At 54.4% G+C, this 26,044-nt stretch overlaps 7 protein-coding genes across 7 annotated transcripts; 3 read left to right on the forward strand and 4 right to left on the reverse strand.

Annotated features, from left to right (window-relative positions):
- The first annotated feature begins 1,171 nt into the window (after window positions 1-1,171).
- On the forward strand, window positions 1,172-5,591 carry GAT1 (Sodium- and chloride-dependent GABA transporter 1). Its single transcript, XM_062943183.1, has 3 exons — window positions 1,172-1,863; window positions 1,947-2,295; window positions 2,396-5,591. The coding sequence occupies exons 1-3, from the start codon at window positions 1,373-1,375 to the stop codon at window positions 4,409-4,411; spliced, it is 2,856 nt and encodes a 951-aa protein (XP_062806256.1). The 5' UTR covers window positions 1,172-1,372; the 3' UTR covers window positions 4,412-5,591.
- A 73-nt stretch (window positions 5,592-5,664) lies between these two features.
- MSC7 (Meiotic Sister-Chromatid recombination aldehyde dehydrogenase) lies at window positions 5,665-7,951 on the reverse strand. Its single transcript, XM_062943184.1, has 3 exons — window positions 7,745-7,951; window positions 7,526-7,691; window positions 5,665-7,461 (listed from the first exon to the last, which is right to left on the reverse strand). The coding sequence occupies exons 1-3, from the start codon at window positions 7,813-7,815 to the stop codon at window positions 5,857-5,859; spliced, it is 1,842 nt and encodes a 613-aa protein (XP_062806257.1). The 5' UTR covers window positions 7,816-7,951; the 3' UTR covers window positions 5,665-5,856.
- Window positions 7,952-8,116: 165 nt separating this feature from the next.
- On the reverse strand, window positions 8,117-14,479 carry DNF1 (phospholipid transporting ATPase). The gene is made up of 3 exons (XM_062943185.1): window positions 13,037-14,479; window positions 9,799-12,971; window positions 8,117-9,739 (listed from the first exon to the last, which is right to left on the reverse strand). Exons 1-3 carry the CDS (start codon window positions 13,502-13,504, stop codon window positions 8,764-8,766), a joined length of 4,617 nt encoding a protein of 1,538 aa, XP_062806258.1. The 5' UTR covers window positions 13,505-14,479; the 3' UTR covers window positions 8,117-8,763.
- A 1,943-nt stretch (window positions 14,480-16,422) lies between these two features.
- On the forward strand, window positions 16,423-18,442 carry QC764_119240 (uncharacterized protein; the record flags this gene model as incomplete). Its single annotated transcript, XM_062943186.1, is given in 3 exon segments — window positions 16,423-16,542; window positions 16,561-17,760; window positions 17,816-18,442. The coding sequence occupies 3 exon segments, from the start codon at window positions 16,423-16,425 to the stop codon at window positions 18,440-18,442; spliced, it is 1,947 nt and encodes a 648-aa protein (XP_062806259.1).
- Window positions 18,443-18,475: 33 nt separating this feature from the next.
- Window positions 18,476-20,535, reverse strand: VMA4 (V-ATPase V1 sector subunit E). The gene is made up of 3 exons (XM_062943187.1): window positions 19,574-20,535; window positions 18,943-19,451; window positions 18,476-18,880 (listed from the first exon to the last, which is right to left on the reverse strand). Exons 1-3 carry the CDS (start codon window positions 19,604-19,606, stop codon window positions 18,730-18,732), a joined length of 693 nt encoding a protein of 230 aa, XP_062806260.1. The 5' UTR covers window positions 19,607-20,535; the 3' UTR covers window positions 18,476-18,729.
- QC764_119260 (uncharacterized protein) lies at window positions 20,061-22,921 on the forward strand. Its single transcript, XM_062943188.1, has 2 exons — window positions 20,061-20,972; window positions 21,043-22,921. The coding sequence occupies exons 1-2, from the start codon at window positions 20,931-20,933 to the stop codon at window positions 22,801-22,803; spliced, it is 1,803 nt and encodes a 600-aa protein (XP_062806261.1). The 5' UTR covers window positions 20,061-20,930; the 3' UTR covers window positions 22,804-22,921.
- Window positions 22,922-24,415: 1,494 nt separating this feature from the next.
- On the reverse strand, window positions 24,416-25,163 carry QC764_119270 (uncharacterized protein; the record flags this gene model as incomplete). Its single annotated transcript, XM_062943189.1, has 2 exons — window positions 24,416-24,688; window positions 24,762-25,163. The coding sequence occupies 2 exons, from the start codon at window positions 25,161-25,163 to the stop codon at window positions 24,416-24,418; spliced, it is 675 nt and encodes a 224-aa protein (XP_062806262.1).
- Window positions 25,164-26,044: the final 881 nt, after the last annotated feature.

The following is a 26,044-nucleotide window of genomic DNA, read 5'->3' on the forward strand; positions in this document are numbered from 1 at the left end:
CCGTTGAGGGCAGACCTGTTCAGGACCACTTCTATCCACCTGTCAACTCTGCTTGCTGCACCTTGTAGTCCTCGCAGACTCAGCATTTTTGCGGGTTCTAGCAGTTTGAGAAGGAATAAGCTTAACAGATGTCTTACCTTGCCACTCCGTTTTACGGAAATGTAAACACGGAGGCACAATCCACAGTCCTGCAACGGCGAGACACCTCAGCAGGTAGGATTTGCCGTTGTATGCAGAACTTGGCTTCCTAGGGATTGGACTAGTGTGAGAATTAGCATGCTTGTCTGAGGAGCAAGAGGCCGGCGATCCATCTAGCGGTCCCACAGCGAGATGGCAGAACAAGATGACCCCCCGTCCCAACCGGGCTCCCGATTCTTGCACAGCGCGACGTGGGCGGGCGGCGCGCGGTGGATGGATACCCAGGCTGCTTGCAGTGGCCTGCTCCCTATGAACAGGCAGTCCGCGCCGGCACCTATGGGCATGTCGACGGACCGGGGAGGGTGGCTTGCACACGATCTCTCCACCTCCATGCTCCATTCCCACTCTCCTCTCCAGCTGCTCCTCCTGCTCCTCCTCCTCCTGCTCCTCCTCCTCCTGCTCCTCCTCCTCCTTCGTTTCCGTATAGTCCCGTCTCTGTGTGTGTTATTGCTGTGCTTGCGGTGGCCAGCATCCACCCATCCCCAACCCGGGACCTCGTCGAGACAATTCATATGATCTTTTTGTACTCAGACGCGCCCTGTCACTGTCCCATCTTTCTCTCCTCTCGCACCACTCTGGCGGGGCCATTCATCAACACCACAGCACCTGAAGGAAAAGCCGCCGAGGACCCTGCCGACTGCCAGGCCAAGTGCAGCAGCTCCCCCCCGTTCCTTGCTTCACCATCCTCCCAAGGTCTTGCGCACCCCTCCCTCCTCCTTTTCCTCGTCGGTTTCTTCCTGAGCACAGGCCTATACATACGGAGCAAGGGTCACACGGAGCAAGTCATATTTTTTTTCTTCTGCTTCTTTGTGTGCGTTCTTCGCAGAGCTTATTTCGAAGAGGAAAGCCACTCCGACGGTTTTTTTTCTCTTCAAGCTCCGAAGCTTGTTGCCGCAATCTCGCATTTCATCAACGCAGCGCAGTCCAGCGGGAGCAGCTGCTAACTGGGCCGCTGCCCAGAATCCACCCCACACCACCACCACCACCACCACCACCCCCCCCAGCACTTGCCCGCCTGTACACAAAGGCCTGTGCGGTTAGGTGGCTCTCCAAACGTGGGGAACCAGCCATAGCCAAAACGGCAGACTTGCGAACTTCTTTGCGCCCAGGTTCCTTCATCCGGACCACACCTCACCACATACCGTCGAGAAGGTCTCATCCATTGTACGACTCAATGGCTGCGAGCACGGCGATGCCGTTCTCTACCATGAGCCCTCTTTCTTCCATGAATCCCACATCCACAGAGCACGACTGGCGCTTCCCCCGGAGACCTCAGGACGCTGTCCACAACCATCGATCCAAGGCTGATCGAGTCACCGCAAATGCACACCCAGGCCAGCCGGCCACCGGCCAGAGGATAGCCACCACTGCAACTTCCTCCGCCCGTCCGAGGTATCCTGCCCTGCCCTTTGACGCTCCTGCTCCATACAATGGCCCTTACCATGGATTGCTTCATGCTGCCGCCTTCCCCCCTTTTGAGCGCACCAGCCCCAATGTCGTCCAGGGCTTTGATGAGATGCAGAGGGAAGACCCCTTGGCTACACAGATCTGGAAGCTGTTCGCGAGGACGAAGCAGCTCCTCCCCAACCGGGACAGGATGGAAAATTTAACATGGAGGGCGATGCATATCAAACTGCAAAAGGCCAAGCAGGCCGAGGAAGCCAAGTAAGTTTTTCGACTTTCCCACATGGAATTCTGGGAATACGCCATTGTTGGTGAGCTCTGCTGACTCTCCGGACCCCCTCAAGACGGGAGCGTTCGCGTGCTGCGGCACTCAATGCGCCCAGCGGAATCGCTCAGCAGTTGCGCCAGTCATCGGATCATGACGCCATGAACTTGGACGAGTACATCAACCATGAACTCGTAGGGACCCCATCTGGCATGGCACTTACCCCCGGATCGGAGAGTGCCAGGCAAGCCGATGAACGCTCCAGCTACGCCACGGCCTCTGCAATCCCCATCAAGTCGCGCAGGGACGCAGCACAGCCCATGATTCCGCAATCTGTTCCTGTGGCCGCACATCAGCGCGTGCCAGAGGAGTTCGGCTATCTCCCCCGGCAAGTTAGGAAAACGAGCATCGATGAGACAAGCAGAAGTGTAAGTCTACGGGCCGACCCCTCCCGCGTATCAACTTGTGATTGTGTCAGGGCATTCGCGTTGAGGATCAGGTGATCTGACCTTGTCAATGTGTCTCTAGAACCGGAAACGACCTGCCAACTTCTCTCCGCACGTCTCGGCCATGAACAGTGGCTTTGGAACCGGCGGACTGGACGCTGATCAATACTTACTCGATAACAACAATTCGCAACAAAACACCATGGCGCAAGCGAACAATCAGCCAGGTGTTCCATTTCCCCTGGACACCTTCCAGCTCGACAACGACCCTATTATCACCTCTGCTGGTCCTTTCCAGCCCAACTTTACCTTCTCGCCATCGACTTCGCCTATGGTTGCTCATGATCACTTCTCTGTTTACAACGGCAACACGATGCAACCAAGCTCGCTTGCTGGCGCAGACTTTTACTCGCCCCCTGGCTCTGCATATCAATCTGCTGTCTCCACCCCTCACCCACTGGGCGAGGGCGGCGAGGGGTTTTACTTTGCTTCCATGGATATGCGCCAGCGCCAGCAGCCATATCGGCCGGGCCCGTCTGGCATGAACAACACCCTCAGCCAGCAGTTCAGTTATCCGAACAGCGGCAACATGATGTTCGCCACGACGACCTCGAGCGCCGACCCCACCTCTGCTTTCACTGCGCCGAGTAGCTTTGGTCACATCGATCCGTCAACGGTGTTCGGACAGGATCATGCTGCTCGCTCCCCCGGCGTTGGCTTGGGCCAGGATCCGCCCATGTTTTTTGGGGGCGCCGAGTCGGATGATGAGGAGGGCGGAGTGTTTGCTGACAGAAACCTGTCGATGACCATAGAAGACAGCTTCGAAAGCTCAAGCTCGTCGTTGGCGTGGGATCCCACATTGCCCGGTAACTTTAGCACGCAAGCTGCGAGATATCCCGCCGGGCCACCCCGTAAACATGTCGCGATCGGGGGCACGACGACCGAGTTTGTCGATGCGAATGGGGATTACGGTCTGGCTAGATCCCACTCTCAGTCGTTCCGCACGACCAATGGACGCCAAATCAAGATGCCCCGAACGGCATCGACACCAGGATTGGCCAACATGGCTCATTCCTTCGGACAATCGAACCCCAACTCGCCGCCGGGTGATGCCATGTTCACTGCTGGCCTCTCATCCGTAGCAGCCAGCCGGCCTTCTTCACCTCCGCCGGGATCAATGCACGGTTCTACCACGAACCTCCAGGGCGCTGGTGGCAACCAAGGGGACAGCAGTGCTCCCACCATGTGCACGAACTGCGCTACAACCACAACACCTCTCTGGCGCCGGAACCCCGAGGGCCAGCCTCTTTGCAACGCCTGCGGCCTGTTCTTGAAGCTTCATGGAGTAGTCCGTCCGCTCAGTTTGAAGACTGACGTAATCAAGAAACGCAATCGTGGATCAGGGTCCAGTTTGCCAGTCAGCGGAACCAGCACTCGATCTAAGAAGAATGCCGCTTCCAGCTCTTCTAGCAACCTGTCGGGCGCGACCGGCCGGAAGAACTCTACTCTTTCCATCACTTCCAATGCCAACCCTCCGCCCACACAAGTGAGCACACCTCCGGCTGCCCAACACCGATCGAACAGCGTTCATGATGGCGAAAGTCCCGCGAGCGGCCCCGCCTCGGGGGGCAACACGGCTGGGAGCACCCCTACTAGCTATCATGGTAGCGCTGGCTCTACCAGCGGCGTGGTTGGTGGCAAGGGTGTTATTCCGATTGCCGCAGCACCACCCAAGAACACGCCTGGTCCTGGCGCTGCATCCTTGACCAGAGCCGCGACTCTTGGTTCGAAACGCCAACGTCGCCACAGCAGATCTGCTGCCGACCAGCCTTCGAGCAGCATGGACATTGATAGCCCCGAGAATTCGACAGGTTCGAACGAAGCCGCCCGATCAGTTGGATCTAGCAGCGGCTACTCCTCAGCCCATGCCACCAACAGTATGAGCTTTACCAACGGTAGCAGTTTCGGCGTGTCTCAACGCCCTCCCGGCGGATCGGGCTCCAGAGGCGCGCCCGGCAACCAGTCCTCGACCATGCTGAGCGGTAGCGGTACAGGCGGCCAGCCCCAAGAGTGGGAGTGGTTGACTATGAGTCTCTAAAAAGCCGTGCGTTTCTTCAGGCGCAGGGAATTCTTACTTGGGCCTTGGAACCCTTCTCAGTCTCCGATCAACCTCGAGCCTTGGTAATTGGTTTATTGGCCAGCCTCCGAGTTCGGTCTGAATCGGACTTTTGAGCTTTGGTACGCGGCAGACTCTACAGGACTATCGGGATCAATATCAAAGCATGGATTTATAACCATGCTTTGTCTTTCTTTTATTTACGTTTGTCGTGGCTTCTTTTTGGTGTATTTCTTTTTGTATATGGCTTTTCTCTGATACCACGATGATTTTGACCTGGTGCTGGGCAGACAACGGGGATGGCGTGGTCGATGACGCTGGCGCGTTCGCTACGAAACAGCCTCGATGATGGTAAAGCGTCGCAACGCTCTTTAATTTCGGGAGCAAGGCGATTGGTGTGGTGGGAGTCCCTGGGTTACACTGAATAGATCGATCAGGCGTTGCGGAGACGGGTGAGGAGAGAGGGGCGAAGTTGACTGCGGGAAGAAGGCTAGCCGTGATGTTCTGTTTTTGTGGCATGGCTTCGTCCGGCCCGCGTTTTCTGGTCTTTTTGGGTACTTTGTCTTTCTGATGGTGGGCTTCAGCGGTTCTTATTACACTCGATCAAGCGCCCATGGGACTGTTTCCTTTGCAGCGAAATCTACAACTGGCTGGCATATGTTAGATTTTGGTTGACGCTTTCCTTCTTTTGTCTCCCGGTGTGGTAATGGGCATCAACGTGGGCCTCTTTGCTGATGATGGGCGAAGTGGGCAGCGGGATTCTTTTTCATCATCTTTTTCCTTTCCTACAGATTCTTGTTAGACAATCCGGGATACCCTAGTTCGAGATGAGATGGGCGGGATGGGGAGCGCGGGAGAGAGAGAGGAGACAATTTTTTGCTGGAATCCTTCGTTTTCTTCTCAGGGTAGGAAGAAGGTTGCACACCCAGACACACACGAGATGGATGTATGGGAGGCCATAACAATGACGATGATGGATGACAGCGGGTCAGAATAGCAGGAGAGGGCATGATGATGAATTTTGCGTTGTCCACGCAGGGTTAGGTTTCTTTGCCGACCTTTTTGAAGGGAAGATTGGTCATGAAAGGGATACCTAATTTCCGACGAGCAGGGAGAGGAAAGCGTGTTGTAGCAAAGTATAGCAACAGGTATAGCAAATGGTTTGATATATACATACATACATACATACATACATATATATATATATATATATATATATACATACAATTGGCACACGTGAATACAAAAATGTCCTGGCCAGTGTGTGATGCCCGATGTGACTGGGAAATGCCATCACCCGAAACGAGCTACTCGTTTGACACTTAACTTGAAATATCATTATTATTCAGACACCTCAACACCCATTCATTATATATACCACTCCTATCTCACACCTTACCCTCCCTTTTGCCTCACCCGTCACCTTCTCACATGTTCCCCATAATATTTCCCAACCCCTTCGCCAGCTTCCTCCCCCACCCCGGAGCGTACCCCATCTCCACCACCCCCCTAGCAAACCTCGAGCTCCTTTCTTGGTCGTTCACAGGATACCTCATCGCAGGCGGGATACTCGTCCTCACCCCCCCAAACCACCACCAAGCCCCAAACCGATCCTCACACACCGACTTGACATTGCACAACCCCCTCAACCCTTCCTCCCCGGCAAACCTCCCGTACCCACTGCCCGCCACCCCGCCAAAAGGTAGCTGCACCGCGTACGTAGCCCCAAAGTCGTTGACCGCGATCATTCCGGCCTTGATCTTCTTCACAATCACCGGTATTCTCGGGTCCGTCTCCCCTCCAAAAACAGAACTTCCCAGCCCGAAATCGGGAGCGTTGGCTACCGAGAGGATATCCTCCACCCTGTCGGAGGGCGTCTTCATCACCGTCATCACAGGGGCAAAACACTCCTCGTTGGCGATGGCCATGTCGGGAGTCACGTCGACCAGCAAAGTGGGAGTAAAATAGTGACCCTTGGGGTGGTCAGGGTGAGTGTACCTCCTCCCGCCGGCCAGCAGTCTCGCCCCCTTGGAGACGGCTTCCGAGATGAGCGATTCGAGGCGGGAGAAGGAGCTGTCCGAGATCATGGCGCCCACGTCCTTGTCTTGGCCTAGGCGGAGGGATTTGACGCGAGGTTCGAGGAGGGAAACAAGTCTGTCGTAGAGGCCCGGGGTGGCGATGATGCGCTCGATGCCGATGCAGTTTTGTCCCGCTGCCTGGAAGGAGCCTCGCAGCAGGGTTTCAACCACGCGGGGGACGTCACGGTCGGGCAAGGAATCGAGGATGATGGAGGCATCTTTCCCTCCGAGTTCAGCCACCACGGGGATGAGGGCCTTCGCGGCAGAGGCGGCGACCTTGTGGCAGACGGGGCGGGAGCCGATGAAGGTTATGTGGGAGATTCCAGGGTGGGAGGTGAGATGGGAGGCGGTTTGGGGCCAGCAGACTACCGTTTGGATCAGGGAGGGGTTGTGTCCGTGTGCGACGAGAGCACCTCGCGCGATCGAGGTGAAGTAACCGGATGACCAGGCGGTTTGCTCAGAGACCTTGACGACGATGCCGTTGCCGGAGAAGAGAGCCGAGATGACGGGGCCGATGAAGTTGTGGAAGGGGTAGTTCCAGCTGACCAAGGCCGCAACAACACCGAGGGGTTCGTGGTAGACCGTGTTGCGCTTGTAGCTCATGAGAAGGTTGGTAGGGCGGCGGGAGGGGCGGAGGGCCTTTTCACCGTGCTTGATGGTCCATTCGAGCTTTTCGGCCGTGACGAGGATCTCGCCGAGCTGGGCGTCGACCATGGATTTACCGCTGTCGAGACAGGCGACGCGGCAGATCTCCTCTTGGTTGTCAAGTACATGTTGAAGCAAGGTTCTAAGAACCGCCCGGCGTTCGCGAAACGAGGTGGTGGCCCATTGCTCCTGGGCGGCCTTTGCTTGCTCAATGGCACGGTCGATAGCGTTCGAGGAGGAAGGGTTGGCGAAGCCGAGGAACTGGCCTGTAGCCGGCGCATAGCATTGAACAGCGGTAGATCCAGAGACCTGTTGAATACAAGCAATTAGTCTCGTGGTATATTCTAATATGATGCAGTGACCGCCTGCGCACCTTGATAGCTGGCTCCTCGAGAATCTCAGCGTTCTCAGGAACCTTCGGCGACGGGACTCGATAGAGAATGGGCTTGTCGTTCTCCCGAACAGCCATATACCAAACAGCAAACAAAGCAATCCCAGACCACACAATCGACCATGCGGGCTCGGAGATATCAAGAGACCTGAAAGTAGTTAGCAACCAATCTTTGCGCCATCATCAACCGTCGCTGCCCACGTTTTCTCCTGTATCGCCAGGCGCAGCTGGATGAGCAAGCTCCTGGGAGCCTCCATCAGTGTCTCCGCCATTGCTGCTGATTTTTCAACTGCAATTGACCTATTCACGACACTGTCTGGAAGCTTTGGTGGTGTCGCGACTGGTTTTGTTGGGAGAGGAAGCTATGGGCCCACAGCTTCGGCGTGGGACGCGATGCTTGGTTGTTCCCTTCCTCACACCACTTTCTTGCGGGTCGTGCCATCTTGGCAGGGGCCGGGCTTGGCGATGGCCCCCTGACAACCAACATCAGATTCTACAGTTTCTCATAATCACAAGTGGCAAGACATACAAAATATTCGATAGAGAGGAAGCTCTCACTAACATTGATAATAAGGGATGTATGCAAAATTGACTCTCCGACTAACTCTATACAGCGCAGTTGAATTGTTGTATGTGTGGGTGTGGGTGTGTGTTTGTTTGTGTCGTTTTTGAGCCCACCCTGCCCCTTCTTCCCCTAACACAAGTACTACCACCACCACCACCACCCCCCCCAGGCAAGTACAAACTCCAGAAAATTGCAAATGCACCATCCAAACGCCGGCTTCATTAATCTCAGAAAACAGTAAACAACAGAAACGACTTGTGTCTCGCAAAAAAAGGAGAGTATTCTGTCTTGACCACCCACCACCACCACCACCACCAAAAGGCCAAGTCTTCTCTGAGTTACAACCTCCAAAAACAACCTTCCTCCCAATCAGCCCCTTCCTCTCTTTTCCATCCCCACCCTCACCATCTTCAAGCTCTAAACGGCGCGATGGGTGCGCCACACAGCTCTACGTGGCAAAAACACCCGGGATATCAAGAACAAAAAAAGGAAAAAGAGAAAAATTCAAAGACACCACAGAGGTAAATCGAGGAACAGCGGAGAGAGAAAGAGCAGCGATGCTGCCCTGCAACAACGCGTGTGTCGTCCCGGAACCAATATAATATACAGTCGAATTTTCAACCTCCAAGAGCAAACACGCCTCTACAACACCAAATCATTCAATGCTTTGCTTGGAGAATGCCGATAACCCCCGTTTCCTGACCGTGGTCAGGTTGAACCTTCGCTGCCCCGGCAGTCCTTGAGCCGAATGGCTCGACTCAATCCTACTGAGCCGCGCCGCCGAGGTGAAGTCGTTACTGGCCTCGAAGCTGGGACGGACCCGATCTATGGATCGCCTCACTCGGTCATACGACGGCCTAGCACGGTCTATCGAGGGCCGGCCAGGTCCGGTAATTTCTCTTTGAATGCTGTCAACCGGCTCGGCCTCAGGGAGATCCATGGACTGCCGGTTTTGCATGATGTAGTTGGTGCCATCGCTGCCGTTCTGTGCGCGTGTGTTGTGCGTGGCTGCGATGGAGGGAGGATAGATAGGCCGCCTGTCTTCGTCCACGCTTGCATATTGAGCGTGCTTAGACTTGCGGCTTCTGCCCGACATCTTGCCCGAAGAGGCTGAAGAGCCCGTAGAGGTACCCTCGAGACCCTCGGACGCGGCAGCTGCAGTCGCAACAGCCTGCGGGTCATCGAACAAGCCCTGCTTGGCCTGCTCCCGAATGATGTCCACATCGTAAGGGAACGTCTGCTTCTGAATGCATTTGACCACGAGACGCGGAAGCAAGCAAATAGCCGGCGTGACAATGAAACACATCCAAAAGGTCAACTCCTGGTAAACCTGGGGGGCGGCTTGGTAGAACGTGACAGCGTAGGTACTAGCCGTGTACACTCCAGTCCAGAAGAAGATGAAGACGTCGCTGATTACTATGGCGAGCAATGTCAGCCAATCCCATCGGTAGGTGTTGATGAGAATGTAGGCATTGATCGTGAAGACGGCCGGGTGGGCAATGTAGCACCCAAGACGGGTGCGCTCTGCGATGTCCAGTCCGTTGCCGGCTGCTGTGGCCGTCAAGGTGACGAACACGAATGGGATGAAGAAACAAGCGGCGGACTGGTAGACACCATCAGCCATATATGCCCTGGTGTGAACGTTAGCTTGAGCCTCCACTGCGTCTGCGGAAAGGGGAGTGTTACTTACCAGAACTTGGTCTGTGTCCATTCCTTGCGCTCAATGCCACGTCGATAGAGCTGGGGCACCACCAACGACACAGTGTCCGACACATCCTGGTCCAACACACCCATGAGAATGACCGGCACCGAGGTGAAGAAGAGATTGAACATTAGGATATAGGTATACTCGTAGATGTAAGCGATGTCGAAGTTGCAGTAGATTTGGAACCAGAAAATGGCAAAGGTCCAAATCATGTTCTTGTAGAAGAAGTTGCTAATCGACTCTGCCAAGCGCCGGTAGGACCATCGGCCGTGAACAAGAACAAGCCTCTGCAAGAAGCGGAACTGTCCAATGGCATAATCCGAAGACATGACGGCTTGACGACCTTCGACACCAGCAATACCGACACCAACGTCGGCTTCCTGGATCATGGCCACATCGTTGGCACCATCACCAATCGACAGGGTCATGACATCGAGACCATTCTTGACCATGGCAACCACGGCGGCTTTTTGGGCGGGACTGACACGGCAGCAGAGAACTGACTTGCACTGCTTGCACAAGAGCAAGAACTTCTGCTTCAGAGCATCGCTGAGCACCCAGCGGAGGGTGAAACCGTCGATGACGAGACCGTGAGTAGCGGCCGGGGGTTCGTGGTCCTTCTTAGCCATCTTAAGCTCTTCGTCACTGCCAGTCATCTGAAACTTGGCCAAACCGTTGTCGAGTTGTTCTTCAGCGTGCGCCAGATAATCCTCTTCCGAAGACATGCCACTTTCATCCTCGTTAACCTGGATGCGAAGAAGGTCCATGTCGTTGTGCAAGAGGTTGCAAGAGAAACCGATGTTGATGGCCGTTTCGACCTTGTCGCCAGTCAGGACCCAGAGCTTGATGCCGGCATCGCCGAGAAGAGCGATGGTGTCAGGGACACCGTCCTGAAGTCTGTCTTCAATAGCCGTGCCGCCCAGCAGGGTCAAGTCACGCTCGATCTTATCAGCAACCTCCTCGAGCCTGTCCTCGCGGTTTTCCAGCGCGGTGGCGGCAAGGTCGTGCTCCTTTCGCCACTCGCGGTATTCTTCCTCGGAGAGCTCCTTTTGTGCAATGCACAAAGTACGGAGACCCTCGATGGCGAACATCTCGAGATGTTTGGCGGTTTCCTTGCGAAGTTCCTGCTGTTCTCCTTTCTTGAGACGCGAGTAAATGATGCTGTCGGCACCCTTGCAGAACAAGATGATCTTGCCGTCGGGCATCCTCACGATTGCGCTCATCCTCTTTCTGCTAGAGTTGAATTCGATGGTGTTGAGAACCGGGTAATGCCTGTCCTCGCCCATGACGTTGACGTTGATCCCATCGTTGGCGGAGCCGAGGACTGTGAAACCCATATCGCGGGCGGTTGCCACCAGGGCAGCCTCATCTGGAGATTGAGCCTTGAATTCCATCTTAGGAGGGTTGCCGGGAACCTTCTCCGCGATCACTGTGTGACAGAGAGCAAGGGCCAGCATGAAATGCGCGTTTGCCTCTTGCTGTTCCCTGCCGTTCTTACCAGCGAGATCCTCCACAAAATCAGGGGCAATGAAGGTCAAGTCCTCGTCATGCAGGTACGGGTTCTCATGGAGCGAACGAAGGCCTTCCAGGGCCCTCACCTTGGCTGCGGCGATCTCGGCCCGGATCACCTTCGCCTCGTTCTCAACGTCGATGCCCATACGCTTGTTCATGCCGGCCTGTGCCTCCGTGTAGGCCTCGCCGTAAGGTTGACCGTTGATCGTGGCTTTCTTGAACTCCATGACGTTTTGCGTGAGTGTGCCTGTCTTGTCCGAGAAAATGTATTCAATTTGACCGACGTCATCAGAGATATTCCAGGACTTGGGGATACAAGGCTGATCGATCTTATCATAGTACATCCCAATGTCGCTGTAGATGAAGTAGGCCTGTAGCGTCCGTACAATTTCGAGCGAAATGTACAGGGAAATCGGAATCAAGTTCTGGAAGACGATGACAGCAGCCCAGAATGTGATGAACCCCGTCAGTTCCGGCGTTGAGCCGATGGAGCCATATTCAAACCAAGCGAGCGAAGCATCGTCCTTGGCCCAGGTAACACCGTTCACAAAAGCAGCCACCAAGCAGATCGCCACGAGAATACCCAGATTGCAGATGACGTTGAAGTTCAGCTCGCGAGCGATGCGGGCCCGCTTACTGGGCGTGATACCTGCATTCATCATGATCTTGGTGTCGTGGCCGGTGAAGACAACGATGCCGAGAGCCCACTCAGTATTGCGCAGATTGCATCCGCGGAGAAGCATGTTGTCGATGCTGATAGGTTCCGACATCTCCCTGGGCTCCCCTTTTGGATCCCAGGGTACCTTTTGCTGCCACTTGATCGCACCATTGTACTTGTAGAGATTTGCCTGAGGCGGCTCGCTTTCAATCACGAACCGAGCTCGTTCGCAATCACGGGCATGCTTCAGAGTACGACCACATCGAAGGGCGGACCGAACTTTCAAGTTGGTTTCCCCATCCAGGTTCTTGGTTTCCACGTAGCATGCACCATCGGGATCCGAAGTCGCGAGAATGATGATATCGGCCGGAAGTTCGTCGTCGTTGTAGATACGGACAAAATCGCCCACAACCAAGCTCTTCCAAGCATCCCTGTGAAACCTGGCCTTACCAGAGATCGGAACGTCTGGGTTTATCATATCACCCTTGAGCGCTTGGAGAAGAAGGCCCTCATTTTCCACGGCGGTAGAGGTGCTGGGAGCCTCTTCATGATTTCGTGGCAACGGCGATGGTACTGGCGTCATTTGAATTTCTTCTCGAGCCGAGACAAACGAGTTTCGTGACATGGGTGATGCGACCGCCTCCCAGGGTGTCGTCCTGGTCTCAATCGACATGCGCGGATCGACCGACTTCGACTTCTCCTCGGCAGCGTGTTCGTCCTTCTTCCATAACCCCTCGATGGCACGCCAGAGAGCTCCAAAGAACCGCGAAGTTGCCTTCTTTATCCTCCGCCAAAGAGAAACGTTGTCCTCCTCCACATTCACATTCTCGACCCCGAGTAACCGATGAACGGGGGCATTGTTGAGCTCATTATCCAGGATCGTCCGTCGGTAATCTTCGATGGCGTCCTTGACTGCGGTAACGCAGATAATAAAAATTAGGGGTACGGCGTTTAGTCCAGGATTAACACCACCAAAAATAGGGAAAATCTGCCACAATGTTAACGATGGCACCTGAAGCGTTGACCGCTCAATCGAACCCAGGGGCCACTCACAACTAGAATCACTATGAACAAGAAGAATATGTTGGCGACATTGTGAAATTGAAAGAAAAGGTTTTTAGGAATAAAGGATAATGGCGTGTACTTGGCCGTTCGGATCTTGTTTCTCGTAAACTGTCGAGCCGGCTTGCCTTCTTCGTCTTGGAGTTCGCGTGGCAACGGCTGGCCAAAATAAAGTTGTCTTGGAGCAGGGCCGCCCTCGTCGTGCGCACTCTCGCTCTGGGTATCGACCTCTGCTTCTTCTGGGACAGCCTCCTCGGGCTGCTGTAGCGAACCTGCTCCTCCAGATGCCCTCTTCTTTTCCGACGCGGTCCGGTTGTGTTGTTTCCTGCCTATCAGTGATAGACGCTTCTTCGTCCCACTCTTCACCGTCATCTTCCGGGTGGCCCATCGTGTCCTCTGCATCGATATTTCCGGCCCCAAGTTATCGTTCCCCTCTTCTGCCATTGGTGGAGAAGCCATGTCGAGGAGGGGATTCCGGGCAGCGCCCGATCAACCCACTTGCGTTCGCCAGGCTGGCCCCGTCCGGTACCGTCACCGATTCGACACCAGGGCAGTGAATACGGCCTAGACTACCCAAAGCAACAACTCGGATCGTATACGTGTCGTCGAGTAAAAATAGTCCGGGGCCAACAAAAGGATGGCGGGACTTGGGGGGAAAAGCGCCTTTGATGCTGTGGCTCGTGCTGTTGTTTCGAAAGCCAAGCAAGCCGTCCGTCTTCCTTGTGAGCCAGGCGCGTACGGTGAAAGAATTGCAATCTTCTATTCAAGTTGCGACGGCGGCGATGGCGAACAGAAAGAATCGGGGTCTTCGGGAAGCGTGGCCGAGATTGGGACCGGTGGCAGAAATTGGTGGTGCTCGTGATGGGATGGGATGGCTCGCGGGTGTCAGGGTGTATGTAGCAGGGAGAGATTTTGATGCGCGAGGGCGAAACGGGCAGTAGAAACGTGGCGGACCGGATGAGCCGGGGTTGTTGCAGTCAGCGATAGACCGTCAAGCACCTCATGATCCAGCGGGGACGGGCTCGCAAGGAAAAGCCTGGATGTGCTGCTGGGAGATCTGTCTGCATGAACGGGAGGGAAAAGAAGGAGAAAAAACTTCTGCGAAACTGGACGTTCTCCAAAAGGGGACACGCTCCAGGAGGGGGATGGCTGTGGATTGCGGTGCTGCACGCTGCGTTCTTCACAGCCCAGAAGGCCACAACTGCAAAACGGGGGCTCCCGCTGGACTTCGTTAACTTCGGGTCCCTGAATTGGTCAGCAACCCTGTCCGTAAGCTCTCATTTTACGGCGTCGCGGCACAGGGTGTGGGGCACCCAGCACACTCCAGCCCACCCCAGCCGCCCGGCTGCTGTCCAACGTATAACTGCCAGCCCGTAGGAGCGGTTCTATGATTTCATCTCGAGGGACTTTTGGAGGACTCTTTGTCGGCATGAATCCACGGGGTGCATATGCCTGTGCTACGCTGTACATCACTGTCAAATGTTCATCGAGTCCGAGTGCCGACATGCGTCTTTCTCAACCAAGAGACAGGGACCAAAATCACAATGGACCATTCACCAACAGACATCTCGCACAAGGGCTCGGCAGTGAACACCGCCTTCCATGTGCTGCAACGTCCATGTGGATTAGTAAATTCAGTGTGGGGGCAGCGGAGACTCATAGGAAACTTCCAATTTGGGGCCTCGAAGCGGTCGACGATCCTCTGCAAGACATGGACCGTATGAGCGCCCTTCAGACGTTTGGACATACACACGAAAAGTGTGTCCGCGCCAGCCGAACAAGAAGCCAAAGAGCCATGGGCATTCCAGCACATGGTGCACGTACAAGATCCTAACCTTCTTCTCAGCCTTCTATCTTGTAGTTCTACAACTATCTTGAATTTGTTTCTAGACTACTGGGCCTGCTTGCTTCGGTCTCCGCACAGTACGCCATCTCGGAGTTTGACTTTAACCCGGGGTGCCGACATCGTTGCAACTTAGATCGGCGAAGAATAGCTATTGGACGATTGGAAGCATCGAAGCATAAAAAAACGACGCTACATACGCAGCCCGGCTGGCCAGGAAGGCGTGCACAACTCGCCTAGCGGTTTTTATCCAACTCTTTGCTCTCCGACGGCTTAGCGGACTTGGAAAGTCGGCCTTTTGGGAAACCATCGCATCCGACACCAAGAGCGCAGATGTTGTTGCGGCCTTGATGAATACACCGAACAGTGTGTGCTTCAGATCACGACACGGACCGAAACTGGGCATCAGACTGTTGGCAGCGCCACGCTGCCTATGAATGGCACATGGCGGGCTTTCTTCAACCCCGCCACGCCTACCAGAATACCTAAATAGTTGCGCACTCACCTCACCCATCAGATCGATCACCATCTGACGGCATGCTCGGCACCGGACCCTACCCTCAGCCACTTCCTCTGGGAACTCTCGGCCTCAAGGGTTGTCGCAGGTGAGAAAAACCGTTGCCTTGTATCACTAGCTCCCGACGATGTCATCATGATGGGACAGGACTGGTGAGACATCAGCCCCTTTCAAACTGTGCCCCAGGGGTCAGAAGTCTTCAGCCCAATCAGTTCATGGGGCACCTCAAGGTTCCGTTGTCGATGATCTCTGGATTGGGTTTCATCGCAATCCAGGAAGTCAGCACCGAAACTTATGCGTGGCCTTCCGCAACCTCTCTGCTCACTTAACCGCCCTAAATGTGGATCAATAGGGGTCTTTTACCTGGATGGTGAGGTTTGCTCAACTGCTTTACCAGAAAATAGAGCTGGAACGGTAGCTATCCCAGAAGACACAATCCCATTGTTTCGAAACTCGGTCTCCAAGGAACAGACACGGAGTTAACCGAGCGGGCTGGCATCATGCCAGATGGCGGCCCAGCCCCCCTTTCTATCCCCGAACACGGTGAAAGGCCGAAAGGCAGACATTCTCTGAGAAACTCCGTGCCAACCGCCGGCGGTTTATCATACATACTCATCTCGCTGTAGACAGTTGACCTTACATTCGGCCAATCAAAATGATTTTGATTGTAGAGTATCCCGAGGCAGTGTTGTTTGAGTTTCAGCCTCTCGTGTTTCGCACCGTGTTCTACAGCGCTTTCTCACCGTCAGGATGAGATAAGGAATACGGTATGCACATATGGGGGTTTAGGCTTTCTTGTCTTGTTCCATACTGTGTAGAAGCCGAGCACAGACCAAGGTGTTCACCCATAGTTTAAGTGGAAGGCGCGAAATATGCTGTAAACGCGTCCACTGAACGCGCCTCGCCAAGGCACCCTTTCAAAGCGATGCTTCAGATTATCACGATTATCTCGATTATCTCGAGACACTGGAAATAGAACTCGGCCAATCAAGTAACAGAGCGACTTCATACTTCATCATGTCGAGTAATATCTTTATCACAAGCTTCTTTAAGCCAAAAGTGGAGGATCCATCGAGCCCTCCCCAACAACCCCAAATCGAAAAACCATCATCATCACCACCACCACCACCACCACCACCACCACCACCACCACAATCACCATCCCCGCCCCCACCAGCACCACCCTCAGCCCTACGCTCACTCTCTTCCTCACCGCTACCGCCTTCTTCAGCACTACGCTCATCTTCTTCGTCACTGCCACCGGTCAGGAAACCTAGAGACAGGAATGAAGTGATCAAAGGCTCAGATGATGAAGAGGATGATTCGGACGACTCAGACGCTGATGCGTTTCCTGACCTTTTCACCTCTCTCCCTCCTTCGGCCCCAGCTCCGGCCTCTACCCTGCTAGCAACTCCAAAAGCAAAGAGAATCGCTGTCGAGGCCTGCTCATCACCACTCACAATCAACACAAAGCACAGGTACGACATCAAAGCCTTGCTTGAACATGCAGAGAAGGATCGAAAATTGAATGAGAGCCAGCAGCGGCTTGCTGCTGTCATGGCTCAAGGCTCCCCAACAAGGAAGGACAGATCTTCGTTCAGCGCCAGGCCAATCACTGGCGTTCGCGATGCCATGGAGGCTATTCTCCCGGATCTAGACAGCAGTGAGGATGAGGCTAAGAGAGGGAGGAGACTTCTCGCTGTTAAAAGGACTGAAGCGCTGGAGGTGAGGCCGGAGTGGTATTTCTTTGAGGAAGAGACTCAGGTCGACGACGGCGCCTCTATTACGGCGAGGGCAAGCTTCCCACAAGCTAGGGCTACGGGCTCATGGTCATTTTTAGCTCAGGAAAAAGGCAGACGGGAAATAATCGAAGATGGGCTGCCTTATTACATCCAAAGCAAACAGGGCGATCTACCAGATGATATCTTCCTCTGGGTTCTGGATGAAGTCCTTCACGAAAAGTCTAGAAAGCTCCGTGAAGAGTATGTAAGACTTCTTGGAGTCTGTCCAGCGCAGGCAGCGCGGGTCATGGATCCCGACCTTATCGTTCAGATGTTTCGAGACCTTGGAGCCTCCAAACACGCCCTCGCACCAGCTTCTCAACAAGATCAAGGCAACTGGCTAAGAAAGAACCCCTATTCCGGACGAGACTGGACCCCCTTGCAAACCGTCCTGCGCATTCTATCAAAAACCGCCGACGGCCTCTCAGTCCCCTCCCTCACCCAAGCCATGGTTATCCTCCTCCGCCTAGGAATAGACAACATCGTCCGCGACGACCCAGGCGTGGCACAAGACTTTCAGGACTGCCTTCCCCGCATAGTCCGAGCCGTCCCCCGGGAAGCCTGGAACAATTTTGTAAGGCTCCCCCCCTTTCCTGTCCTCCCAGCCTACTCACTAACCCCCCTCCCAGTGCGGCGACGTAACCGACTCCCTCTACTCCCACACCCATTCCCCAGCCCTCCGCTCCCTCGCCATCTCCTCCCTCCCCTTCACCCACCCACGTCTCAACGAACTCCGCCGCCGCCTAGCCCTAACCTTCCTCTTCAACGAACCCCAACGCGCCCGCTCCAGACCAGAAGAAACCTTCTCCATCCAGTCCGTCCTCGACCTCCTGGAGTACTCAGAGCACTTCATCATCGACAGGCACAGCAAAGAGTTTTACAACCTCCGTGCCATGTCCGAGATGGTCGCCGTCGCAGTAGCCGACGGTTGCCCCCCACAGGATGGGACAAACGAGGCCGCTCACAGGCAGTTCAACGCCGAAGTAGACCTGCTGGCCCGCCATGTGAGGAACATGTACTCGCAGATTCCAGATGGCAGCGCGGCTCACTCGTCTAAATGGGAGGCCAAGGCGCAGCTCAAGGACTTTGAGGCGATGTTGCTGAGAGTGATCAGGACGAGGGCAAAGCCGGTGGGTCACATTTTCAGGTCCGAGGACGAGGAGGATCAGGACAAAAAGCCAGTCAAGCAGAGTTCCCTGACGGAGTGGATGCTGAGGAAGAAAAATAAGGCCAAGACTGAGCCGTCGACTCCTTAGGGGAAAGTCACTGCAGGTCATAGTTCAACTATGTAGGTGTTGATGCATGGTATTTGAATTGCTTTGCTCCTCCTTGTGGTTTCGTGGTAAAGAACGCCCCCCCCCCCTGTAATATAAACATACAAACTCTTGATACCCGCGCACGCCATGCTACTTTGGCTTGCTCAACACTACCAACACGCACGTTGAATCATAGAAACAACAATACACTTTATCCGCCACCTCCTCCTTGTCTACTACTCAGTCATGAACCCTACCCCAAAGAAACATAAACAGGAATAGGAAGCTTAGTCAAAGAACTTGCGGTTGGGGTTGTCGCCAAACAGAGCCTTGCGCATGGCGGGAAGGGCGCTCTGCTTTAGCAGATCCAGCCTGGCCTCCAAAGTGTTGTCAATGTCGATCTTGCCGTTGCCACCAACAATGATCACACCACCGGCGCTGCGTAAATGATATCATGTCAGCAGATGTCCTGAAACCATAGAAGGTGGAATGCGTCTCACCTCCCCTCAGCAACCTCATTCTCCTCATCAATCGTCGCCTTGACCTCCCTCCCCGTCTTCTCCTTATACTCCCCCTCCGCCTTCTCAATCGCATTCTTGACCAGCTCATAATCCGCCTTCCTCGCCCTAATCTGCAGCTCCGGCTCGTTCATCGCATAGAACCCCTCCAGAATCAAATCCTTGAGGATGCCCTCGTACCTGCCCTTGTCCTCGGTCCCCTCGCTCAGCCTCTTCTCGGCCGCCTGGAAGATGTCGTCGAGCAACTCCTGACGGGCACCCAGGACGCGGAGACGGGTCTTGTTGGCGACTTTGGAGCTGGTGATTTGCTGCGACATGGTGGCCTGCTTGAACTTTTTGGCGTAGGCGGCGTCGATGGCGTCGGTCTCCTGGAGGACGAGCTTGCCCTTTTCCATGGAGAATTCTTCGTTGGCTTTGATTTCGATTTCGCGGGCTTTTTCTTCGGCTTCTTGCTTGATGAAGGCGGTCATTTTGCGGAGTTCTTGTCCGACCTGGAAGGAGGGGCGTTAGCCATCTTCCCCTCCTTTGGGTGATGTTGAACCCCATTGCAGCCAGCGGTGATGCTGCACCAAAGGTGATATGTTTTGGGGACTTCTAGAACCAGAAGACATACCTGGTCGTCGGACAAGGCGTGAATACTTGACATGATGGGCGGTTTTGTAGTTGGAAGTCGTAGGGAACTATGTGATACAGGTTCCGCAAGGACAAGCGGGAGGGGGGTCGTTTAGAGGATGCGATATGCTCTGGCCTGGCCGCGGCTGTAGATGATCTCGATAGGCTTGCGCGGGGAGGTTTATGATGATGTGAGCCTTCACAGGGAAATGTAGCTGTATGTCTCTAGGCAGTGGTATTGCCGATTAGAAAGTCAATGCGAGGTTGCGGTGCCGCGCAGCTGTGGCTCCTGCGATGTCATTGGAACCAACAGCTGCTGACAAGCAACCGCCCCCCTGGTCAAGGAGCTCGCAATGGTGGGTCTGCTTGAGTAGCCCAGCCACGCGTTGCATCCCCCACCTCGGACTGATAAGATAAAGGACCGGGAAGTCAAGCCACAGCTTGGATGAAAGCCACAATGCCACCTGGTGTTGGCATGTGCTGGCACATGTGGCTGGTGCCCAAGTATGCCAGGTCTGGTGATGATGCAGGCACGCACCGACAGCCCCAGCTGAGCTGCGTCTTGGCCTGTCCCTGTCCACTGTCGCCGAATGTCCCCACGGTGGAAGTGACGGGGAGAAAGGCCAGCGTTTCGTCTGCGAATCGTTGCTCACCCGCTCATCTCGTGTCCGAATTGTCTCCAGATCCACGATGCGCCGCTTTTGCGAACCACATCTCTGACCGTTCCCGGCAAACAACTTGCTGAACCCGACCGCGGTGGCCCAGTGGTCTCACAGCTCTCATACCGCAACCAGGAGCAGCGCCGGGCCTTTTTAGTGGCCTCTCTTCCCCAGGCCCGGAACACCGTGCCTCAAGATCGCAGTCCCCCCGTAAGCCAGCCTCGACCTCGGCCACTGTGGATTTGAACGACACGAGAAACACTCATACGCCGGGCTGTCTGCAAACCATCTGCAACAACAAACACCCCATTGCTCCCTTCTGATCGAGTGCCCGGGAACTGGTAGCGTCATTGAGTGACGTTTCCTGGCAGCGGTCAGACACAGCATCTTTACTCTTTCCCAACGCAAACGGTCGACGAAGCGCCGGCCCACGATTCAGAGTTTCCACGCCTACCACCTTTTCGATACATTCTTCGAGTAAACAGGCTTTGGGCACCTCGTCTACTTTTCTTTCTTTTTGTTTCCCTTTTTGTCCAGTTTAGCTACGATTTACGACTAGTTTCATCCGAATCCTAACCACCGATTTTCCTCTTGCCCATCCCAACATTTCAGCACCACAACGATTGCCCATGCGAACACAATAGGACACCGTTTACTTGCCCTCGAGAACCGCCGCAGGACTGGTTGTCTACTGGCGCAATGGGGCTTATAGGCGGCTTGTCTCCTGGCGGGAGCATTGCTGTAAGTTGTCCTCCGACATGATGGGAAACACCTGGCAGCAGGAAAGTCGCTGACAGCTCCCTGGTGACAGCTCGGCATTATAGTCGGCCTTCTATCAACCAGTGTTCAGAGCTTGGGTCTCACACTCCAACGAAAATCGCATATTCTCGAAGACGAAAAGGGCCCTTACGATGTTAGGCGCCCGCCCTACAGGAGGAGGAGGTGGCAGCTGGGGATGGGAATGTTTATCATTTCCAACGTGCTGGGGAGCTCTATCCAAATATCAATGCTCCCTCTGCCGGTATTGTCGACATTACAAGCTTCCGGACTGGTGTTCAACTCGATTTGCGCCACCCTGATACTCGGAGAACCGTTTACGAGGTGGTCATTATGGGGGACGTTATTGGTCTGCAGCGGCGCCGTCTTGATTGCTATATTTGGGGCGATTCCCTCGCCGACACATACGCTTACGGAGCTGCTGGATCTGCTTGGGAGGCGGCCGTTTGTGATTTGGATGTCGTTCCAGGCGGTAATAGTGATTGCTATTGCGGTGGCAACAGAATTCGTCAGCCACTTTACGACATGGATGCAGGATACACGGTTTCGTCTGGCAAGGGGTTTTGCGTATGGATGCATAAGTGGCATACTATCTGCGCACTCGCTCCTGGTTGCCAAGTCAGCTGTGGAGCTCATCATCAGGACAATTGTCGATGGGGACAACCAGTTTGTACACTGGCAATCGTGGATGTTGGTTCTGGGTCTCGTCACGTTGGCCCTCAGCCAACTCTACTATCTTCATCGGGGGCTTAAGCTGGTCTCGACGTCGGTGCTTTACCCCTTGATTTTCTGCGTCTATAACATTATCGCGATTCTGGACGGCCTGATTTATTTCCGTCAGACAGACCTGATAGGCCCGCTCCGCGCATGTCTCATCACCCTTGGAACAGCTATTTTACTATCTGGCGTTCTCGCGCTGTCATGGCGCCTCAGCGACGAGCAACATACCCCTGGTGTCGGCCAGTCTTCACTCGCACCTGGTCTTGGCCTTGTGGAGGACACGGACGGCGAGGAAGAGGAGGAAGAGCTCCTGCTTCACTCTGCACTTGGTGATGAGGAAGAAGCCCGGCCGCTACCGCCACCACATTACAGCAGCTACCAAACTTTTAAGCCAGCTCGTACTTCCTTGGAAACCCCTGCTGAACAACCGCCGGTATCACCATTGGTCATGCCAAAACGACAAAGGCCAACGGCACGCTCGATGAGGACAGTCTCCAACCGCTGGACAGAACGAGCGGAGATCTGGGACGAGCTCGAAGACAGAGAGTCACCAGAGCCCATACCCCCTGCTTTGAACAGACGGCGGTCGACTACGCTGCCAGCTAGGGAGACAATCGCTGCCCGTCAAGCGATAAGGAGGGGTGTGACCGACTTTCCCATTCTGGGCGATGCACCAGCAGATACGGAACCATTATTACCCTCGTCAGCCTCGCCAAGGAGGGACTTTAGGCGAAGAAGGAAGTCAACTGGCTTTCCGGGATTTACCGCACGAAGGAACTCATCGAGGAAGACCTCCGGCGGTGGATTACAGGATGCGGTGGGGAACCTGTGGAAGATGAGGTGGTGGAAAGGCAGCGGCAGTAGGTCTGCTAGTACCACGCCGGTTCTCCCGACGACGGAGGATTCGGCGACTTGGGGCGGTGGGGCAGGAGAATCGTATAGAGATACCCCTGTGGAAACATATAGAGATGAGGAGAGTGTTTCGAGAGATCCAAGAGCTGGGAGAAGTAGATCTGAGTCTGGGGCAAGGAGGCTTGTGGGTGGTCAAGATGAACCTCCACCACCGCCAGTGTAAAGGAAAGCATTCATGGCCGGCGTTGATTAGGGGTTTTGGGTTGAGTTAGTTTTGCTTGAATTCAGTTGTATATCCAGAAATGCATTATCTTGAGTTGCATCATTCGATGCGGGATTAGTCGTTGTTGGCTATCTTGTTTGCTGACTTACGAAGTCTGTCTGCTGTGTGTCAGTAACAGTTGCTGGCTTGGAATTCGCCAACTCAAAAGATATCATCAGGGTCAGACACCACGAGAGGACCCCCGAAGAAGCTTGTAGTCAAAACCTACAAGGCAACGCGAGTGATCTCAGGCGTTGACTAGAACCTACACCGAGTCCCTCGCAGACTCCTCCTGGTTGTGATCAGCTTTCAACCTCATGATGGGAGTGGCCGAACATACCTGACGGCTGTCCCAACTCACCAGCCAGCACGATGCAACGAGAACCGCAAGCACCACCCGCCGTCTGTCAGCCGGCATGGCGCAACACAGCCGGCCCCCTCCACCAACCACCTTGACCCGTCACAAATCCGGGACAAATACACAGGTCACGCCCTCCTACCGCAACGCTCCATCCACCAGCATGGTCCGGCATAGGCCCCGGGGTTTGGACGGAGGAGACAGGTTTTGGGGGTGGGAAGTGGGGTGGACTTGGCTTTTGAGGGTAGAGGAAGGGTGGCTATGGGGAGGTTAGCTAACTGCTGACTTGTGTGGTGAGTGGACATAACCCAAGATGAGTCACCATACGGTGAGTTTGGGTGGGAAGAGGGGCTATTCTTGGTCAAGGTGAAGTTGTGGATAGGAAGTTAAGAAAAGTAAGGTACCTAGGTGAGGAGGTTGGAGAGACATGGAGGCAGGCTGATGGGAACTGATGGATGGAATGATGCTGATATTTCTGGGGGGGGGGAAAACAAGAGGATTTGTTGTGTTGTTGTGTGGATGTTTGACAAAGGCCTGGTTGGTCGTGCATGATGAACAATGTCTGTGATGGGGACTTGAAAATAGTCGAGAGACGATCCAAGATGATGGATACGTCTGATGACCTTTTGAAAGGGCGTTAGAGATGGTCGAGGACGTGTCTCTTATCTTTCAAGGCCTTGATTCCACGTACAGTCTCTATTATTCTGTCTATGGCGTGGGCGGGCAGGGTGTAACTCGCTACTGCCTACCCTTGGTAGCCCAAAGGACAGGAGATAAGACAGTCGACATTGCAAACATAAAGATGTAATTTGCCCAAACACATAATTATATACAACTGCAGACAGCCAGCTACACGCACCATCCACCATCCAGACAACATCTACAAACGATACAGGGGGGGATCATGAACCGAAATTTCCGAAAAAATGAGAAAGAGATAAAAAGGTATATGGTATGTAACATAAAGCTAGGAAAAAAAAAGTAAGACTTTGCAGCCCAACAATGATGCTGCCAAAGAATGAATGGTGTGATGTGTGCAAAAAGCCGCTGCTCGCCACACGCTCTCCTCCCTCTCTTCTTTTCACCAGCCGCAAACCCAGAAGCGGACCCTTTTTCCATCCCTTGTTCGATCGTCATCGTCTCAATCCTGGCGAGTCGTGGCGGCCCAGGCGGCCCAGGCGGCTCAGCACCCCATTGCCGAAAGAAAAAATAGCGTCAAATCCTCCCATACCCGCTCTTCTCATCGATATGCCTGAACCTCTCCCTCTCCTTGCGGTCCTTGAGCAGGCAGGCGGTCGCCATGACAAACACAAAGTCGATACCGACCATGCCGAACATGGCGGTGAAGATGTTGTCAAGGAAGATGTTGGCGAACGAGGTGATGGGTGTGGCACAGCCGCGCACGAGAGCCGCGGCCGCTGGGCTGGAACAGGTCGCATCAGTGACGAACGCGGGGGAGGTGCTGTTGAAGTAACCGCAGCAGTTGAACTATTTCATAATCAGTAAGAGAAGTTCCAGTGTCACATGTTGATGAACACAAAAAAAAAAACACAAAACGTACCTCCGCCTGCATAAGCTGCTGGACATTCGCCGGTTGCGCCCAATAAAGCGGCGCAAAATCCTCTCTTGTCTTCAGCGTCAAGATCCATAGGAACAACCCAAGAATCATGCTGAAGAGCCCGCAAAACGTCGTCATGTAAGCGCCCAGCTTGAGCCACCCGCGAGACTGCGTCGCCAGCCCCGGTAGGGTGACCATAAATGTGAGGAAAATGAAGACCGCATTCACGATGCCCGCTGTGAGGGGAAACCTCTGATACAGAAGATTTCTGGCCGCCTGCCTCCCGTTTTCTGGAATCTCATCCCTGATGTTCCCGACGATTACTGAGAAGCCGATGATGAAGATGCCCATCAGAAGAAAGAGGCCGTCTGCCACCACGTAGGCTGCTTGTACTTTGTTCACCATCTTGTTGTTGGGTGTTGGCTGCTCGCGAGCAACCTATTTTTCGGGGAAACTAGCTCGGTTTTCGGTTCCTCCAAGGTCTCTCCTTTCAATTTTCGGTATATAACTGACGGCCAGCGTCCCTTTTCAATTTGTCTCGTCCTTTGTGATATGTATGTACGTGGTTTTCAAATATTTGCAATGAGCGTACACGGGCGAGATCGACCTGCAAATCCCAGCACCCCCCCAAAAAAATGTTGATTAAAATAACGGTTCGAATCGAAGTTGAATGGTGATGATTTCGAGTCTCGGCATCGAGCGACGGAGGTTTTCTCGAGTTCCAGCTCTCGGCGCGAGCAATTGTCGTCGAAACGTACACGAGGCGGACCCAAAGGGAATGACAGAACACACAAGCAACAAGAAAAAATGAGAGACTGTGAGGGTCTAGCCTCAACCAACAAACGACAACGAAAAATTAAGATAGGACACCCTTTCCCCAGCGGAAGATGGGAAACGGAAAGGAGAGAGGTTGCAAAAGGAGAGGGAGATGGTGAGAAGGGACCTTGGCAGAGTGGAGGAGGTGACCCAAAAGGGAGCGCAACTGAGACGGGCTCAGCCTACCACAATGCCAGATTGTGCTTCAAACTCCCAGCCCGGGCGACAATGCACCAAGAGAAATGGGCTTGACTGCGACAGGAAACAGCTGATTCTGCTCCACCGCAGCGAGTCAACCGCCTGCTTCAGCCTGTATGAGGGCTTGCGCAGACGCTGTCCAGTGTCGTAGGAGATTCTCGGTCCCTAACAGAAGCCGTTTCAGATGGCGTCGGGAGACATGGGTTGACAAGGGACGGACGCGCCAGCACGGGCCATTAGGCGCTCTGTGGCGCCGAGTGCAACGTCTCCGA

This window comes from Podospora pseudoanserina, chromosome 1 (assembly GCF_035222485.1).
Source record: "Podospora pseudoanserina strain CBS 124.78 chromosome 1, whole genome shotgun sequence".
In the NCBI taxonomy this organism is placed as follows: domain Eukaryota; kingdom Fungi; phylum Ascomycota; class Sordariomycetes; order Sordariales; family Podosporaceae; genus Podospora; species Podospora pseudoanserina.